The sequence below is a fragment of the Hippopotamus amphibius genome, chromosome 11 (assembly GCF_030028045.1).
Source record: "Hippopotamus amphibius kiboko isolate mHipAmp2 chromosome 11, mHipAmp2.hap2, whole genome shotgun sequence".
Lineage (NCBI taxonomy): Eukaryota > Metazoa > Chordata > Mammalia > Artiodactyla > Hippopotamidae > Hippopotamus > Hippopotamus amphibius.
In genome coordinates, this window is record NC_080196.1 from 84,914,091 (window position 1) to 84,932,991 (window position 18,901).

At 44.7% G+C, this 18,901-nt stretch overlaps 1 protein-coding gene across 1 annotated transcript in view; it reads left to right on the plus strand.

Annotated features, from left to right (window-relative positions):
* The first annotated feature begins 10,301 nt into the window (after positions 1 to 10,301).
* The window catches only part of GNAL (G protein subunit alpha L), an 80,906-nt gene continuing 72,306 nt past the window's right edge, over positions 10,302 to 18,901 (plus strand). The window contains exon 1 of the mRNA XM_057698505.1: positions 10,302 to 10,611. Coding sequence (XP_057554488.1) covers positions 10,302 to 10,611 — 310 coding nt within the window. The remainder of the gene's footprint in view (positions 10,612 to 18,901) is intronic.

Sequence of the window (18,901 nt, forward strand, 5' to 3'; positions counted from 1 at the left end):
GGTGAGGTTTGGAGTGCAGAGAGAAAGCCAGGGTATTACAGAGCTGAAGTCCCGCCATCCCTAACAGGAAGCTCCCAGATTTTGCCTGAAACTGAACAATCAAGAAGCAGGAATGGAAACATAAATTATAGGAATAAGATTTTTTTTTTATTTAAAGAAGAGCTAAGAAAGCTGAGGTTGGCTGCCTCCTGAGAATCAGAAATGAAGGAGGAGACTGACAAAGAAAAGCTGCTTTTCACAAATTAGGGGCAATTTACCTCCAAAGATAAAGAATGTCAAGAATACAAGTCCATTTCTGTGTGTCCTTTATGTTAGTTATTTCACTTCTTTACGCCTCACTTTATCCATCCATTCCCCAAATGCAGCAGATCGTTGAACCATTTGGGGTACTATTTTTTTTAAAGGCTATTTTACATAAGAAATATTTGTGGCTTTATAATTAGAAATTAAACTGTCTACTTTCAAGTTTTTAAGGGGGTATTAAAACTACCTGTAAGATATAAGCTATTGAAAGTGTGGTTTAGGTGAATTTAGAGTAAAAGATGCCCTAATGTCCAATCCACCTCCACCAGGCAGGGGACAGTCCTCATGGCCTCAATTTGACCTTAGCTGTGAGAACCAGTCTGGCTCAGGCTAGCTGCTTAGTGAGCAGTGACCAGACCCAGAGGCGTTCTCAGCTCGAGGGTCAGAGGCCCCCTCCCACAGCCCAGGAAGCCCAGAGCCCCTCGTGAGGGAGACCCCCAAACGGCAGAGCTGCCAGTACCCTCTAAATGTAAAAGGGTCCTGGGCTTCCCTGGTGGCCCAGTGGTTAAGAATCTGCCTTCCAATCCTGGGGACACGGGTTCGATCCGTGGGCCGGGAAGATCACACATGCGGTAGAGCAATCAAGCCGGTGTGCCACAACTACTAAGCCTGCGCTCTAGAGCCCTCGAGCCACAACTACTGAAGCCCCCGGGCCTAGAGCCCGTGCTCCACAACAAGAGAAGGCACCGCAAACCTGTGCACAGCAACAAAGAGTAGGCCCCGCTCACCACAACTAGAGAAAGCCCTCGAGCAGCAATGAAGATGCAATGCAGCCTAAATAAATAAACAAATATTTAATATAAAATGCAGATCCTCCAACTGCTTCGTTCACCGTCAGTGAAAAAAATTTCAATCTAAACCTTAATGTGTGCACGTTATCGATTGTACTAACACATCGTGACTGTTATGAAACATACATGCAAAAACAGATGTTAAAAGAATCTAGACATAAAATGTACATTTTAGAGCTGCCTCTGTATCTCCTACTGGAATTCCAGCAAATCATTCTGCACATCTTGGGCGTTATCCACCCCCTGCCCCAAATCTCTGAGTCACCTGGAACCTGAGGGTCTCAACTGATGGGAGCTGCAAGCCAAGCAAGCCCAGACCCACCTTGGTTTGAACCACGTGTCAGCTACATGCAAGGGGTCCAAGAAAGACACTAGCAGAAAGACGAGGCCGTGCACGTTCACTGGGAGAAGAAAACTGGAAAAGAACAAAAAGAAGAAAGTTAAAATGACCTGGGACCCAACTCCCAAAAGACAACACTGCCTACACTTTAGAATGAAGTTTGTCAGTGACCTTCTATACACTGAGATGTTTCCTTTCAAACTGTGCTCTTTGGAAGTTCCTTTTTTTCATTTATAGCGAATATTTTGTATGTCCTTAAGCTTCTCAACATTTTTCATTAATGTAATGTCGCTTAGTACAGCAGTCCCCAACCTTTTTTGCACCAGGGACCAGTTTCGTGAAAGACAATTTTTCCACAGATGGGGAGTGGGGTTAGGGACCCCTGGCATAGTGTATTTAATTCTTTCAGTTCATGATTTTTAAACATTTCTATTGTGGAAATTTTCAAACGTATGCAAAGCAAACAAAATAGTAAAATGAGACCAAATGTATCCATCGCCCAGCTTCAACAACGATAAACATTCTGCCATTCTTATATCATCTGTAACTCTAGACTGAACTGCACTTTAGGGGGGGGTTACATATATTGCGATGTAAGAGATTGATATGATCACCTTCCTTAAATGTTCCATAGTACCTGGAGTTTTCTCTATGGGGACACTTTTAGTAACAATTTCCATCTGTTTGCTAGATACATTAGATCTATGGGATCAATGCTAGATCCCATTATTCGGATTTTCTGTTTCTTTAAGTTTCAGTAAATTGTGTTTTTAAGGAATTTGTCCCTCCCTCCTCAGTTATCAAATGAGTTGATATAAAGTTGTTCATAATATTTCCATCTATAATTTTGATTTTCATAGTCTCTGTAACAGTATTCCCTCTTTTATACCTGATATTGGTAATTTGTGTTTTCTCTATTTCTTTTCTAGGGATTTATTAATTTTATTCAACTTTTCAAAGAACCGTGGATTCTTTGGAAATTTATTGCTTAATTTCTGAATATTTGGTGATTTTTAAAAATACCTTATTATCATTCTAACTTAATTCCAGAGTAGTCAGAAAGCATACTCTTAAGCCTTTTAATGTTTTACAATTTGCTGTGATTTTTTTGGCCCAGGATTTGGTCTATCTTGGTGAACATTCCACTTGAACTTAACAAAAGCATTTTGCATTTGCTGGGTGGGGTGTTCTATAAATGTCAATTAGGTAAAGGTAGTTTGTGGTGTCGTCACCCAGACCTTCTAGTTTTTCTGTTAATGAGAGAAGCATGTTAAAATATCCACCTAAGATTGTGGATTTGTTTACTTCTCCTTTAAGTTGTTAGATGTTACTTCACGTATTTTGAATATAAGTACACATTTATATTATGTCTTCCCGATGTGCTGACCCTTTTTTTCTTGACGAAACAGTCCTCTTTATTTCTAATAAATCTCCTGCCTCGAAGTCTATGTTGCTTGATATTAATACAGCCAGTCCAGGTTTCTCACAATTAATGTTTCCATGTGTCATGAGTTAAATAGTGTTTCCCAAAAATTCAAGTCCACCTGGCACCCCAAAATATGACTTTTATTTGGAAACAGAGTCTTTGCAGATAGTACTTAGGATAAGGATAGAGGTAAGGATAGAGGTGACATCATACTGGACTAGGGTGGGCCCCAAATCCAGTGAGACTGTGTTTATAAGAGACAGAAAAGGACACACAGGCCCAGGGAAGAAGGCAAGTGAAGACAGAGGCAGAGGCTGTAGTGATGCTGCCACAAGCCATGAACAACACCAGGAATCCCCAGAAACTGGAGAAGGTGAGGCAGGGCTCTCCCCTGGAGCTTACAGGGGGTCTGTGGCCCTGCCAACACCTCGATTTCAGCTCTGGCCTCCAGAGCTGGGAGAGAATGAATATCGGCTATTCTAAGCTCTCTAATCTGTGGTCACTTGTTACTGCAGCCACAGGAAACCGATACACCATCATACACGTTTTTCCTTCTTTTTCTATCAACCCATTTGTGTCTATATTTAAAGTGTTTCTTATAAACAGCATAAAGCTGAGTCTTTTTTTTTTAATTTCTTGATCACACCATGTGACATGTGGAATCCTAGTTTCCTGACCAGGGATAGAACTCGTGCCCCCTGCAGTGGAAGCCCAGAGTCCTAACCACTGGACCACCAGGGAAGTTCCAAGGCTGGGTCCTGTTTCTATCACCTCTGACACTCTTTGCCTTTTCATTGGAAGGGTTAGTTCATTTACATTTAATTATTAAAATGCTTGGATTTAAGGCAGCCATTTTGCTATTCGTTTTCTATTTGGTTCACTTGTTTGCTCTCTATTCCTCCTTTCTTTGAACTTACTTGAAGATTTTTTGCTATTTCAGCCTTATTCCCCTATTAGCTTGTTAGGTATCCCACCGTTCATTATTTTTCAGTGGTTGCTCTAGGGCTGCATTGTGCAAAATGGTAGCCACTAACCACCTGTGGCTATTAAACTTAAATTTTAAGTTAATTAAAATTAAGTGAAACTTGGGCTTCCTAGGTGGCGCAGTGGTTAAGAATCCACCTCACAATGCAGGGGACATGGGTTCGAGCCCAGCTCTGGGAAGATTCCACATGCCACGGAGCAACTAAGCCCGTGCACCACAACTATTGAGCCTGTGCTCTAGAGCCCATGAGCCACAACTACTGAGCCCGTGTGCTGCAACTATTGAAGCCCACGCACCTAGAGCCCGTGCTCCACAGCAAGAGAAGCCATGACAATGAAGAGCCCGCACACCACAATGAAGAGTAGCCCCCACTCGCAGCAACTAGAGAAAGCCCGTGTGCAGCAACGAAGACCCAACACAGCCAATAAATAAATAAATTTATTTTTTAAAAAAATTAAGTGAAACTAAACTTAGTTCTTCAGCACAATACCCACATTCCAAGTGTTCACTAACTACACGTGACTTGGGGGACACTGCATATACGGAACATTTCTCTCACTGAGGAAAATCCTACTGGTAACTTATCACATTCTATCTCCAGTTACTATTAACACTACTCTACATACAATATTGGAACTTTGACAGAGGGCAGTTCTTTCAGCCAACCCCATCCTTTGTAACATTTTCATATATTTCATACATATTTCATCTGCATACATTATAAACTCACAATACACTATTAATATTTTGCACATATTTGTAAAAGAAATTTTAAGAAAAAATACACAGTCTTTATATTTACCCACATGTTTACCATTTCTGCTGCTCTCTACTTTTCCTCTGGATCTGAGTCACCACCTGGTGTCATAACCCGTCAGCCTGAATATCTGCACTCAGCACTTTTCAGCTGAGGTCGAATTCGCTCATATTGTCCTTAATCTTAATTTTTTTCACCTTTGTTCTTGAAGTACATCTTTGCAAGATATAAAATTATGAGTTGGTGATTTTTTTCTGTATTTCAGCACTTCCACCGTGCTGCTCTACTGCCTTTTAACCTCCATTATTTCTGATGAAAAGCTAACATTTTCCATGTGTTATTTTCTATACATAATGTCTCTTTTCTTTGGCTACTTTTATGATTTTCTCTTTATTTTTGGAGTTCAGCAGTTTCATCATATGTACCCATGTGAGTTTTTCTGTGTATCCATCCTGCAGGTGGTTCACTGGGTTTCTTGGATTTATAAGTTAATGTCTTTGATCAAATTTCAGACATTTGAGGCTACTATTTCTTCAAATACTGTTTCTATCCTGTTTTTTTTCTTCCATCTTTTTCTAGGACTCTAATTACACTTATTTTAGACCAGATAATATTCAACACCAGGCCTGTGAAAATCTGCTCCTTTGTCTTCAATTGCTTTTCTCCCCACTCTGCAAACTGGGTCATTTCTATAGAACTGTTTTCAAAGTCTTCAAGTTGTTGTTCATCTTCAACCTGCTGTTAAGAACATCCAATGAATTTTTTGTTTCAGTTATTGCATGCTTCAGTTTCAGTGTTTCCATTTGCTTCCCTTTTACAGTTTCAATTTCTCTGCTGAGAGTCTCCATCACTCCATTGGTCACGTGTGCACCTTACTCTAAATCTTTGAATGTATTCGTAACACCTGCTTTAAAGTGCTTGTCTGCTAATGGTTACATCTGGTCCATCCAGGCATCCATTTACAGGACTGCTTTTTTCCTAATTGTGGGTCACATTTTCCTATCTCTGTGCCTTCTAATCATTTTTTACTGGACACTGGACATTATGAATGATACATCATGAGGACTCTGCCTTCTGTTACAGTTCTCTAATGACTGGTTTTTGTTTTGTTTTGTTCTATACACCAGTTAACCTAGCTAGGCTCAAACTCTGTCTCTCCTGAAGGGAGAAGAACCTAAAGCCTTGCTCTGTTCTTTTAGGTTTTTGGCGTTTCTTGTCGGGCCACCATGTTGTTGAGTAGTCAGCCAAAGATTTGAGTGGATTTTACATTCAGATTTGTGGGGCTCACACTTCTCAAGTTCCCTTCCTTCTAGGATTTGGCTGCCAACTTTCTGGCTCTTCCCATGGCTCCAAATTCTGCTCTCTGACATCGTGAGCCAGTGAGTAGGGCCAGCTTCCTGGGCGTGCGACCTGCAAAGTCCCACAGGGCCCCAGGCCTAGCTTAATACTCTGCACTCACTATCTTGAAATTCCTGTTTTCAACACGGGACAGAGGATTTTCATTTTGCACGGGGCCCCACAAATTCTGTAATGCATGTTGCCAGTAACCCTGAGGTTTTCTGCTCTCCACCGACTGCAGACTGGGGAGTGTCCTCGGGCAAAAGGGCATCAACCCACACATCTTAGCCAGTGCACTCATCTTCCAAGGGGATACTCACCCTGCTACTCTTCCGTGAATTTACACAGCACATAGGAATCTCATATTTTTTTTATTGTTGTTTTCTGAGGAGTGTCAGTCCAGCCAAGCTCCTCTGCCAATCTACTGCTGCCACGGTTCCCAACCAGGGTCAGTTTTGCCTAAGGGGACATCTGGCATGCCTGGAGACATTTTTTTGTTGTTGTCACCATTGAGGAAGGTGTCACTGGCATCTACGGGGTAGAGGCCAAGGATTCTCCTAAACATCCCACCATGCACAGGACACTCCCCACTGCAACAACTTCCCCAGCCTCGAAGGTCGGCAGTGCCGAGGTTGAGAAATCCTGCATTACAGGAAGCCAGGCCTCCACTTTCATTTTTAATGTCTGCATTATTATATACATTATCATCGTATTATTCAATGAATCTTTTAAGACTATATGTATCATACTAATCAAACAGCCCTAAATTTCAGGGAAGAGGAAACCAAATTGGTCTTAACTCTTCTCTATAATTTTACTTAAGTTTCCAATGGAACACTGTCAAAATGTGTAAAAATGGCAATAATAAAGTGCCATTTTCATCAATTAAACCCGGTATCATACGAAGACCTTAGACATAACGTTTCACTACATCTTAACTGTTTGCTCTTCTAAAGGAAGTTCAGAGGAAGATGCATTAAGAATGTAAAAATCCTATCTGCAACAGTGAAGATTATACATTAGATTACATATTATACCAACACTCTGTAATGTTACATTGACTTAGACTCCCCTCATGATTTCTACTTTCAGATTCATAATCATTCTTTGACATTAGAAATTACCTACATAAATGACCCAATGATTTTTAAATTAAATCATCTAGATTAAAGAAAAAACATTAAATTTTGCTGTTATATATAAATATTAAACATTCTAATTTATCCTATGCATAGACCACATAATCCAATTTTTCTAATAATTGGTATTGATGGAGGAAATTTTCACATATTGAGGTGTGGGAAAGTCATTCTGGCTTAAGCATGATTTGGCTTGAACTTTACGCTAGAACAGCCTGTCTTATGGCCTATCAAACATGCATCATCCACCTGCATCTGCTTGAACTACTAAAGACAAGAATGCACTTAAAAATCAAAATGGAGTAACTGTGGTTCAGGCATCCAAAACGGAGCCAGGTGTCCATTGTGGACGTGGTTTCAGACACGGTCCTTCATCACTGAGAACGTGAATTTTCTGAACTGTATCAAACTCAAGGACACCACCAGCTTTTCTCAAAATGATGTCTGCCAGCAGCTGCCAGCTGCCACCTTCTGGTCTCAAGGTCCCCCCTTGTAACTATGCAACCATTTCAGACCCCAGCCAATCCTGGCTTAACAAGCACCTTACTTCTTACCAGATGCAATTATCATTCTTGACAAATAATTCATGGAATTGTGCGGTTTTGCCTTTATTAGCCACCCGCGCTTCATAGTCCAGAGGAACACAACTCAAGTGCTGCTTGAATCTGTGTCTTTCAGGCTATGGTCTTCGGTTTGGCTCATATAAAACTCTTTTCTATTCCTATTATAGGCTGTTTATGGATTATTTCCATCAATAGGATGTAATTAGAGGTGTTTGAAAGAAACTGAAATGTGGGCACAAGGGCCAGGGCCTTTTTTTCCCAGAGTTCTTTCAATAGGATAGTAAGGGTTTTTGTTTTTGTTTTCAGTTTATTATGTAAGGTACCAAGAAGGAATATTCTCTTCTATTACTTTTTCTAAGTAAACTATTAAATTTGAGTGAATTCTTATTTAGATACATTTTATGTACTTAAACTTTTAAAAACTGTACTCTGCTTCTATTTTCAGCTGGCTTTAATTTATAAACAATGTTATCCATCTCGTGATACTACTTGATAAAGTGTGTATAGTAAACTACGTTGTAACAGAAAAGGAATTAATATGCATTTCTCAGATCTCCATTCAAATATTCCGTGCTCTGAAAGGCCTTCTCTTGATCAAACACAAACCCCTTCCCTCTCCAATTTAAATTGGACCTTCCCTACTTCTCTTCGCGGCACTTGTATAATTTGCATTATATAATAAACATGTTGGCTTGTGTTTATATGACTGAACATACTTCCACCTCCGAGGTTACAAACTCCACGAGGACCCGTGTCTTTTTTTTTCCCCTTTGGAATATAGTTGCTTTACAATGTTGTGTTAGTTTCTGCGGTACAGTGAAGTGAATCCGCTATATGCATATCCCCTCCCTCTTGGAGATATGTATATATACACATCCCTTTCCTCTTGGACCTCCTCCCACTCCCCCCCATCCCATCCATCAAGGTCACCACAGAGCACTGAGCTGAGCTCCCTGTGCTATACAGCAGGTTCCCACTAGCTATCTATTTTACATATGGTGGTGTATGTATATCAAATCTAATCTCCCAATTCATCCTACCTCCCCTTCCCCCACTGTGTCCACACGTCCATTCTCTACGTCTGCATGTTTATTCCTGCCCTGCAAATAGGTTCATCTGTACCATTTTTCTATATTCCACATATACGCATTAATACACGATATTTGTTTTTCTCTTTCTTCACTCTGTATGACAGACTCTAGGTCCATCCATGTCTCTACAAATGTCTTTTCCTTCACCCAGTACCAGCCAGGAAGCCAAGCAAATTGTGTGTGCTTGATACATATTAATAAATGAGTGGGCACATGGAGGTAGGTGAATGCATATGACAGTGATATTTAGTACCTTTTTCTGTCTTCTCAAGTTAGATTTTCTGTAGTCATGGTTTGTTCTACCCAAAGATCTAAAAGTAGAGTACAATTTTGGCAAAAATTTTGGCAAAATATTTGGCCAAAAGCATTACATAGCATTTGCTATTAACAGGCCCTAAAATAAATGTGAATTGTGGATTTCCATGTTTTTAATTTAAAAATTAATCAAATATAGTTTACTCCAAATACCCACTGCCGTGTTGCATTAAACAGCCCAATTTGCTCTATTAATGGGATTTCTATATATCTATCAGTTATAACATCCCACGTCATTTTACTCGAAATCAAGGAACACGTATTACAGCAGGCTTCTTAAAAGCTATGTCAAAAACTTCATGTGTTGCAAAAGCCCCGTAAGATGATGGACATTATGTGAGAAATAAGGAGAAAACCAAGCATTTCTGGTGGATTGGAGGCATGGAGAGAAGGCACCGGGTTTGGAAGCGCCCCGCTCCTCCCTGGGTTATACTGCAGATTAAAAAACAGGATGCAGGGTGCAATTCCGTATTCTCCTTTTAGCAAGTATAAACAGTATATGACAATTGACACTTGTTTTCAAATTTTTACTACGTGTATAAATAGTTGAAAATGATGTCGTGGACCTACTGATTCGGAAATATTGTCGAGATGGAAAGTGTAATAGTTTAAGGTAGGGGTCAAGAGTGTGCGGAGGTGTGTGCACATGTGTAAGATGAACAGGAAAGGCGCTGCAAGGTGAAGAGAGCGCTGCAGGTGTAACATCCGGGAATTCAAGATCTCAAAGCTAGCATTCCCACCCCTTTACCCGGCTTTCGGTTCTTATTGACTAGTGTCCAAGATCAAACTCCGGAGGTGTTTTAACAGCTGCAATGGCAGCTGCGGACGGTGGCGGCAGCGCCACGGTCGCAGAGGCACTGTCCGCAGCTGCGCGCCGGGCTCGGGCAGCGGTCTTTACCGTAACGGGGACGGAGGCGAGCGGCGGTACTTACGGTAATGGGGGGACGGGCCAGGCGGCGGTATTTACGGTAAGGGGGCCGGGCCGGGCGGCAATACTTACGGTAACGGGGGCCGGGCTGGCGGCGGCCCGTCCGGCCCAAGGTCCGCGTTGTCAGGTGATCTCCGGCCGAGGCGGTCGCCGCCCCCTGCACCAGCGGAAAGCGCGGAATGGCCCTCAGGGGCGGTGAGGGGCCGGGGGCCCGCCGCACCCATAGTCCCCAGCCTGCCGGCCGCAGCGCCGAGCCGGGTCCTCCTGCAGCCCCCTCCCGCCCCTCGGCGGGGTCCGCGGCCTGAGCCCCGCGCCCCGCGTCCACATGGGGCTGTGCCACAGCCTCCGGCCGCTGCTCTTCGGGGACCCGGAGCCGCCCGTGGAGGGCGCGCGGTCCAGCCCGGACCCGACCCCGACCCCGGACCCGGACCCGGACCTGACCCTGGTCCCGACCCCGGTCCCGACCCCAGCGGGTGCAGACGCGGCGCTGCCCCCGGCGCAAAAGGAGAGGCGGCGGCGCGCCGACCAGCAACGCGAGGAGGAGCGCGAGGCCAGGCGGGTCAGCAGGAGCATCGACCGCCGGCTCCGTGAGCAGAAGCGCGACCTGCGGCGTACGCACCGGCTGCTGCTGCTCGGTGGGTGCAGGGGGCGCACCGGCGGCGCGGGATCCGGGCCGGGGGCGGGGCGCGCGGGGGGCGCCTGGAACTGGGCGGGGCTCACGGGGGCGCACACGCGGCGGGGGGCGCACAGGGCTCGCGGGGCGGGGCGCGAAGCCGAGTGCACCGCCGGGCGCGCGCCGGGTTGAGGACTGGGCTCTGGGCGGACGCCGGCCCCACGGGTTCGGTCTCCGGTCTGGAGAGCTTCCTACCTGACAGCGTCCACTTGAGTGATTGGGCTGGGAACGCGCTGCCCGGTGACTCTGCTCTTTTCCACACCGTGTCATCCTGGCCGTGGCTCACTTGTTACTGGTTAAGAAGCCTGCCCGGGAATTTCGCCCTCACTCGTGCGGCGGCGGAGGGGCCCCGGGCATCTCACCTCCTCAGAGGCGGCCTTTGTTCTAAGGGCGCGAGTGAGAGCAGGTACACGAGGCCTTTAGGGCGGGGTCGTCGGTGGGGGTGGCTTGTCCCCTTTGGAGAAATAACTTCCACAGCCCAGGATATGGCCCTTCTGTTTCACTGAGTGGGTTCAACCCCGGTGCCCTCAGAATGTTTGCTGCTCCTTCAGAAGCATCCTCTGCGCCACCTGCACACAAGAAAGTGGGCACACCACCACCGGCGCTTTGAAGATACAGAGCGCATGGTTTGCTGGCGTTTCTCAGCTCGAGCTGTAGCAAGCATCACAGTTCTTCCAGTGAACAACCCGGGGACGTTCTCTGTGCTCTCGAAGCCTGGATTCCTGATGCTACTTGTGCCTTTTAAAGTTTAGGGGGAAAAAAAGTAAGACATGGCCTTCTGACCCCAATTTTGTGAGCTATAAGGAAGAATAATTGTTGAGTTCTGTGTCCCACCGGGCCCAGAGAAAGAACCTGGCCTACGTGGAGGAAGATCCCAGCTTATAAATGAATGAGACTTTTCTTTAAAATCTAGAGAACAACGAAATCTTCCGTTTGAAAGGGATCACCATTGCAAGAATGAATAACGAAGCACAAACCTAGATGCTGTATCCTGGTGAAATATCTGAATTCTAACATACAAGAACATTTTTATTTTAGAGAAACAAAAAATATATAAATAAGTGATAAAGTTACCTAAAAAAGGAAGAGGACACATCAGAAGCAGAGTTCTCATCTACAGTGCTGACTTCTGGAACAGGACAGAACAGTGCTTTTAGAGGTCTGAAAATACAGAATGGTGATCCTAGAACCTGGTACCTTGTTAAACCACTGTGTGTGTGTGAAGGGAAAATAGATTTTCAGATATGCAAGTGCTCAAAGTATATCCCCCCAACACATATTTTTCTGGAAAGAAGTCAATTAGAAAGTACTCCAGCCAGATTTCTTTTCATGCACCAAACTAAAATAACTCAAAAAGTAGAGAATTGTGGTCTCAGGAAATAAGAGAAAAATAAGGTCTACAGTTCTGGCTATGTAATGTTGTTTTAACGTGATTGTGCAGCTGGACAGAAATGTTTGAAAGGATAGGTGAAGCAAGAAGATGCTCGATATATAGGAAAAAAATTAAACTTAACGATTCTCTGAAAGAGTCCTGGGAGGCAAGGTCTAAAGATTGGAATAGTGAGCAGTTTCTTACAACATGTTGAGAGACTGTCCCTGTAAAGACACCGTCTTAGCCTTGTGTGTCAGCATCACATATGACTTGATACAGAGTCAGGTAACTCACACTTTGGGGGGACAGTGTCCTGGATCTTCCCACCAGTGACAGCAACAGTGCAACACAAACTGTCCTGTCAGGGTGACATTCAGTCCAGACCAGTCTAACAGGGACAGTGCATCCTAGCTTCATCCCATTGTCACCTTGTGAGAGTGCAGGCCCAGTGTTGCCAGCTCTTGAATTTTCAGAAGAGGGAAATGCCCGTTTTCATCTGAAACCTCCTTATTTTTAACCATTGGCTCAAATTAATAAAACACAATCTGTGTGCCTGTTGTGGCCCACAAGACACTGAGTCTCACATTGGATCTCTCCTAAGCCACAGAGACATTTCCACAGGCCAGGCACTGGGCTGCAGGGGCAATAGCCCCAGGCCAATGTCAGCAAAACGCAATTGACAAGACTGGGTGTGGGATCAAAATATGTAACCTGAACACACACAGCAAGCGAAGCCAGGTTCCCATCCTTCAAGTGAATCTTTCTGCCGCTGAGCTCATAGGGTCATGACATAGTCATGAAAATAGATGCCATTGATTCTTCTTCCGCCTCTTTTGTTGACTATAATGTAAATTCCTGTTCACTACAATCTGAATGGAAAAGTGTTTATTTGATGTTATTCTTTTTCTAGATAATTATTCAAATTAAAAATGGCCAACTGTGGGTAGGATTCACATTTTTTGTTTCCTTCAATTATTTTCTGTTGTTTTCCTGTGCATTTGGTTTTTCTCTGACAGGAATACATCTTTCAAGAAGGAAGCAGTCCTGGGGGACGTTTGCTGCCTTTCTCTTGTACTTGGCTGTTGGTATAAACCAGAACTCTGGCTTGACCTCCGTCTGTGGCTAGTTCCTTTAAGAGGGAGTGCTTGGTGCAGTCACAGGAAAACAGAATGTTCTCCACTGAAGGGTTTTGATCACTTTTTTTCAGATAAATGTCTCTTTTCTTAAGTTGTGCAATGGATGTGAGCTGCCTGGACCCCTGGGGCGCCTCCTTTTCAGTTTTGTGCCTTGTCCTGCCTCAGCCTCCTGTAGCCCTGTGGCTTTTAAAGTCAGGAGAAATTCCAGATCCTCTGGCTGTGCCTTGGCTTTTCCAAACTTACACGCGCAACACATCCTTACAGCCTGGGAAGAGGATGCAGCCACAGCTTCTATATCACTCTGTTGTTTAAACTATTACCAGCATCCTTCAGACACAAAGCTCCCATTTCAAATCAGCGGAGTAAGACTCAGGAATTGGGTGTGGCCCGAGGGATGGTGCAGTGAGAACGAGCAGGTGGGGGCCTTGGGCCTCCGAGGCCAGTGTAGGCAGACCCTGAACCCACACCCTTCCTTAGAAGGAAGCACAGCCCATGAGGGCATGAGTTGGGGTTAACCATCATTTGATGTGGGGGTGGCACTTGTTCAGAAGGATGTTGGGCCATGTTTCGGGCCACCCTCTTGTGAGTTCAGCAGCTCCTGCCCAGGGGGTCAGCAGAGAGGTGTTCCCATGGCCTCTTGTGGGGACAGGGGTACCTGCACCATAACCAGGGGTCCCCTGGCACCACATGCGCAGGACCAAGCGGGGCCTGGAGGGAGGGAGGCTGCGTGGAGGTCACTGATAGATCGAAATACACTCGTGGAATAGGTTTGTTTTTAAAGTGGACCAGGGGTTCTTTTTTTTTTTTTTTTTCCATTTTAAGGGGTTTGTTGGAAAGTGGTGTATTAGGGTTGCACTTGGAACAAATGCAAAGCAAAACACCCAGCACGTTTCCCACCATCAAAACCTCACAGCTTCCCTACTCTGGCTGCATTCACAGTCTGGTCCCGACGCCCCAGTGACCTCTGTGGTGTCCTCCTGGAAGGTGAGGATGGGCCCTCTCCTTTGGCTGTTAGAGCTTTTCATGTACAAGGAAATTCCATGCACTGGAAAGAATCAGCAAACCAAGGGGGAGACGGCTGTTTTCTGTCTGTCCTTCCCTCCTGGGCCAGGAAGGATGGTTGTGTAATTCTCTGTCTCGGAAGCTTTTTACCTGGTACATTAGAATCACTTCTTAACATAACAGGATCCTGCATACCAGCTATCAACTGATCGGTGCCGCCTGGCCTGAAGAGGGGGCAGAGACGCAGCTGGTCTGATGCTTTTCCCTGCACCTAATGGAGGATGTTTATTTAATAGTCAAACCCACTTTCCCCTCCAGTGAGTGATGTTTTCTCAGAAGAAACCGCTCCCATTCGGGCTTGGGCCCAATAATGAGCTCAGATGGGCAGGGAAGGCCCAGGTCACTGGTCTGGCTTGGCAGCAGCCTCAGGCGCAGGGGGTGGTCTGCTGAGTGTGGACCCGAGAGCATCAGGGAGGAGGGCTTTGCTGCCGATGTGCCCTGGGCAGCCCCCACCCCACCCCGCATTTATCTCTGACCTGAATTCCTGAGTGTCAGCCTAGGCACAAATAGTCTCCGATTTAATCAAGTGCAGCCGAATGTTCACTTAGGAAAATAGAGGACAGGTTTCTAGGGTGACCTCCACATTCTGTGAGTTAACCCACAGTGGCAGAGCCTGAATACTGTGGTCACAGTGGGTCACACCATGGTCACAGTCATCACGAATCTACAGGGACTGATTCAGGACCCCCTCAGATACCAAATCTGAGGATGCTCAAGTCCCTTATAGAAAATGGCCTGGTACAGTCTGCCCTCCACATCTGCATTTGGAGATGGAGCCTTTAAAGGACTAAAGTAAAATGAAGTCATTAGGGTAGACCCTAATCCAATCTACTGGTGTCCTTCTATAAAGAAGAAGTTTGGACACAGACATGACAGAGGGACCACCATGTGAAGATACAGGGAGAAGATGGCTGTCTACAAGCCTCAGGAGGAACCAACCCTGCCAGCACCTCCATCTTAGATTTTCCAGCCTCTAGAACTGCGAGAAAATTAATTTCTGTTGTTTAAGCCACCCAGTCTCTGCTACTTTGTTAAGGCAGCCCCAGCAAACTAATACACGACAGGTGTGCCTCCTCCAGAACATCATGCAATTGGAGTCATACTTTGTGGCTTTTTCAGATTGGCTTCCTTCACCGAGAAATACGCATTCAAGTTTCCTCCATGTCTTCACGGTTTGACAGCTCATTTATTTTCATCACCAAGTAATATTCCACTGTCTGGATGGACCACACTTTGTTTATCTGTTTACCCTCTGAAGGACGTGAAAGAAGCATGCTTCATGCTGTAGCATAATAACCAGGATTTAGGCAAAAACATTCCAGTTCAGTCGGGAAAGGTAAGTATTCATATTCCCCTTGAGAAAAACAAATCTGGTTACTTACTTTCTCATCTGTGAAATGGGATCCTAAACCACCTCACAGGATTTCCTGGCCCCGCGGTGCCCCACCCATGCTGGGAGAAAATATTCCCAGAGCACCCATCTGCAGGGCACTTGTTTTCCAGAACAAAGAAAGGAATCCTACAGACTGTTATAAAAAGATACAGATTGACATAAAAACGGCTTGGAGCCAACAGTACATGAAAGAAGATACCTGAAAAGCCAGCACACTGGCAGCATCCTTGGTCATCAAGGAAATGCAGATTAAAACCCCAGACAGCGGTTCACGCAAACCCACAGTTCCAGTGCTGACCAGAATGTAAAACAGGGTCAGCAGACTTTCTCCGCCAGGGGCAGGTGGCAAACATGTTCTGTTTTGCAGGCCATGGGACCTAGTCAGCTCTGCTGCACCACGCAGCAGCTGTAGACCCCATGTAAGCACACAAGTGGGTTTGTGCTCCAATAATACTGTATTTATAAATGCTTACATTTGAATTTCATGTAATTTTTACATTTTTTTCATATAATTTTTGAGTTTTTTAAATCATAAAATGCTATTCTTTTGATTTTTTTCCCCAAAGACTTATGATGTCTTAGCTCACAAACAATGCAAAAACAGGCTGCAAACCGAAGTTTGCTGAGCTCTGATCTAGAAGCCAAACCTGCACTCTCTGCGGGCAGCACAAGTACAATTGTACAGTCCCTTCCCAGAATTACTGGGTAGTTTTCTGTGAAGTTAAACACACATCCTATGACCCAGCAATACCACTCCTAGGAATTTACCCAAGAGAAATGAAAACATGAATTTATTATAAGGACTTGTACAAAGTGTTTCTATCTGCTTTTTTCAGGATAGCCAAAAACTGGGAGCAACTCAAATTGTCATCAACCGAGAATGAATAAGCACATTGTGTATATTCATACAGTGAAATACTCAATGATGAAAAAGTACTGATTGATAACATAGCAACACGGATGAGTTTTTTTAGAATTATGTACACATGCAAAAGAGTATCTACTTTCGATTCTCTTTGTACTGAATTCTAGAAGAGGTCAAACCAATGGATGGTGACAGAAATCAGAACAGTAGTTTCACGAGTCAGATTTCTGGGAAAAGTCGTTAAGCACCTTTCTGGGGTCACGGAAATGTTCTGTCTCTTGTGTGGGATGGTGATTACACAGGTGTCAATGTGTGAGAACTTATCAAATTGTATGCTTAAAATCTATGCATTTCAACGTACGTAAATTTTACTTTTTTTTTTTAAATAAAGCCCTTAAAAATAGTGCCTAGCATATTGTAGAGGCTTCATAAATGTTTGCTGTTTTTTAAAAGAATTTTTTTTAAAGGATAGATCAAAACTCAAAAGAGGGACAATTCTAATTATAGAACGAGATAAATTATGGCTTGCTACATCAGGGGTCCCACCGCCTGTTAGGAATCGGGCTGCACAGCAGGGGGTGAGCACAGCAGGGGGTGAGCAGCTGGGTAGCCCGTGAAGCTTCATCAGCGGCTCCCCATGGCTCCCATTACCGCCTGAACCATATCCCCTCCCTGCCCCCGTCCATGGAAACATTGTCTTCCACGAAACCGGTTCCTGGTGCCAAAGAGGTCGGGGACCGCCATCACCACACCTAAATTTCGTGTGTTTGATACAAAGATCCTTACGTAGCATTCGTAGGGTCTGTGTTCTAAGGATCCCAGAGATGAAACAGCAGACGCTGAAGTGGGCCTGCGGTGTGGGGGGGGGCGGGCGGGGGGAGGTAGCTCATCTCTCTGCCATGTGGTCAGACTGAAAGGGGGGCTCGTGTTCAGATTAATTGCCTCTCTAACCATTTACTGAGCTCCTTGGTCACAGGAACATCCACACTGTAATCATGAAACTATAAACCTTTTTGTTGCCGGGTCCTCTGTCCCATTCTCCCCTCTCTTCTCTCTACAACAGGACCCCAGGCTGAGGTTATAAAGCTGAAACTAACTGTGTAGGGGAATCACAGTTGCTTGTTTTCATCCAGACCCTTTCTGTTGTGGTAGAATTCCAGCTCAAACAGCCTAAGTTGGAGGCAGAGGAGGTGTCAGCCAGGCTGTTTCTGTCCCGAGTCTCATTTCTGTGTGTTCACCAGCGGCTTCAACTTCACAGAGTCTCAGGAGCCCAGAGGAAAGAGGCTTTGTTAACAGTTTGGGGCAGACAGCTCAAGTGAGAGCTTAATGTTGTTTCTAACTGTTCTTGTCGCAAACCTCAAAGGTGCATTTTTAAGATAAATGCATTTTACACTTTCTAAAATTATTTCTGAACTTAATTTCACCATTAATCTTTGATAAAAGACATTGATTTCTTTGTATTTTCTTCTGTTTCCTTACAGTGATAAAATGGACAGAAACGTAGATATTTGCTATATCACTGTAAGAAAATGAAATTCCTGTCTTAGACAGTGAATTTTGCGATGTATGATACCAAGCACTATTGCAAGCTTAAGACCCTTAGGCATTTTGAAGACAAGTTGTTTCTTTGGGAGCCCACAGGTAAAGGACAGGGTCCTCTCTTGGGAGAAACCATAACGCATCACTTAAAGTGCTGAGGATTTAAGCACTAGCTGGTGGACCAGGGAGTAGATAAAGTCTGAGCAAGAAATGTCAGAACCACTACAGGGAAAGAGATCTCTGGCATCAGAATCTTGATTTGCTCTTTGGTCTTTGTACTGATAATTTGGTGTTTGGCAGCAAATGCAATATTTAAGCCATATTTCTAAGATCCTGGAAATGACACCCGGGGTGTGACGTTTGTGGGCTGGAAGGTTCACGTCCTCTAATGTGGTGAGATGGGGCATTTTCTCCTAAGACAGGAGAAAGAGAGCAAGACTCCCCCCTGACGTCAGGCTGTTCTGAGGCCCTTCAGGACCTGACCACGTCGTTTGCTGCCGCATGCATGTGTGTGTGTGTCTGTGTATGTGTGTCTGTGTGTGAAATACCACCAAGAACCACCCCCTCAGGGCACGTCACACTGTCATTCTCTGTCCCTCTGTCCCTGCCTCCCCCACTGCTCCCTCTGCCTGGAGAACGGGTCCCCTTTCTTGTACCTGCTTGAACCCAACTTAGCTTCACATCTTAGCTCCCTTGTTACTTTCTCTGCCGAGAGGCCTTATTTGATGCCCATCTTTTCTTTCCCTGGGCAACTCTTTCCTCATAGAACTTACTCCATTTTGAATACATTTTCATTCATGTGTTTGCTTAGCATCTGACTCCAATAAACTCCTGGGGCCAGAGACCTCATCCGTCATGTTTCCTGCTGCATCTCCAGTGTCCTGC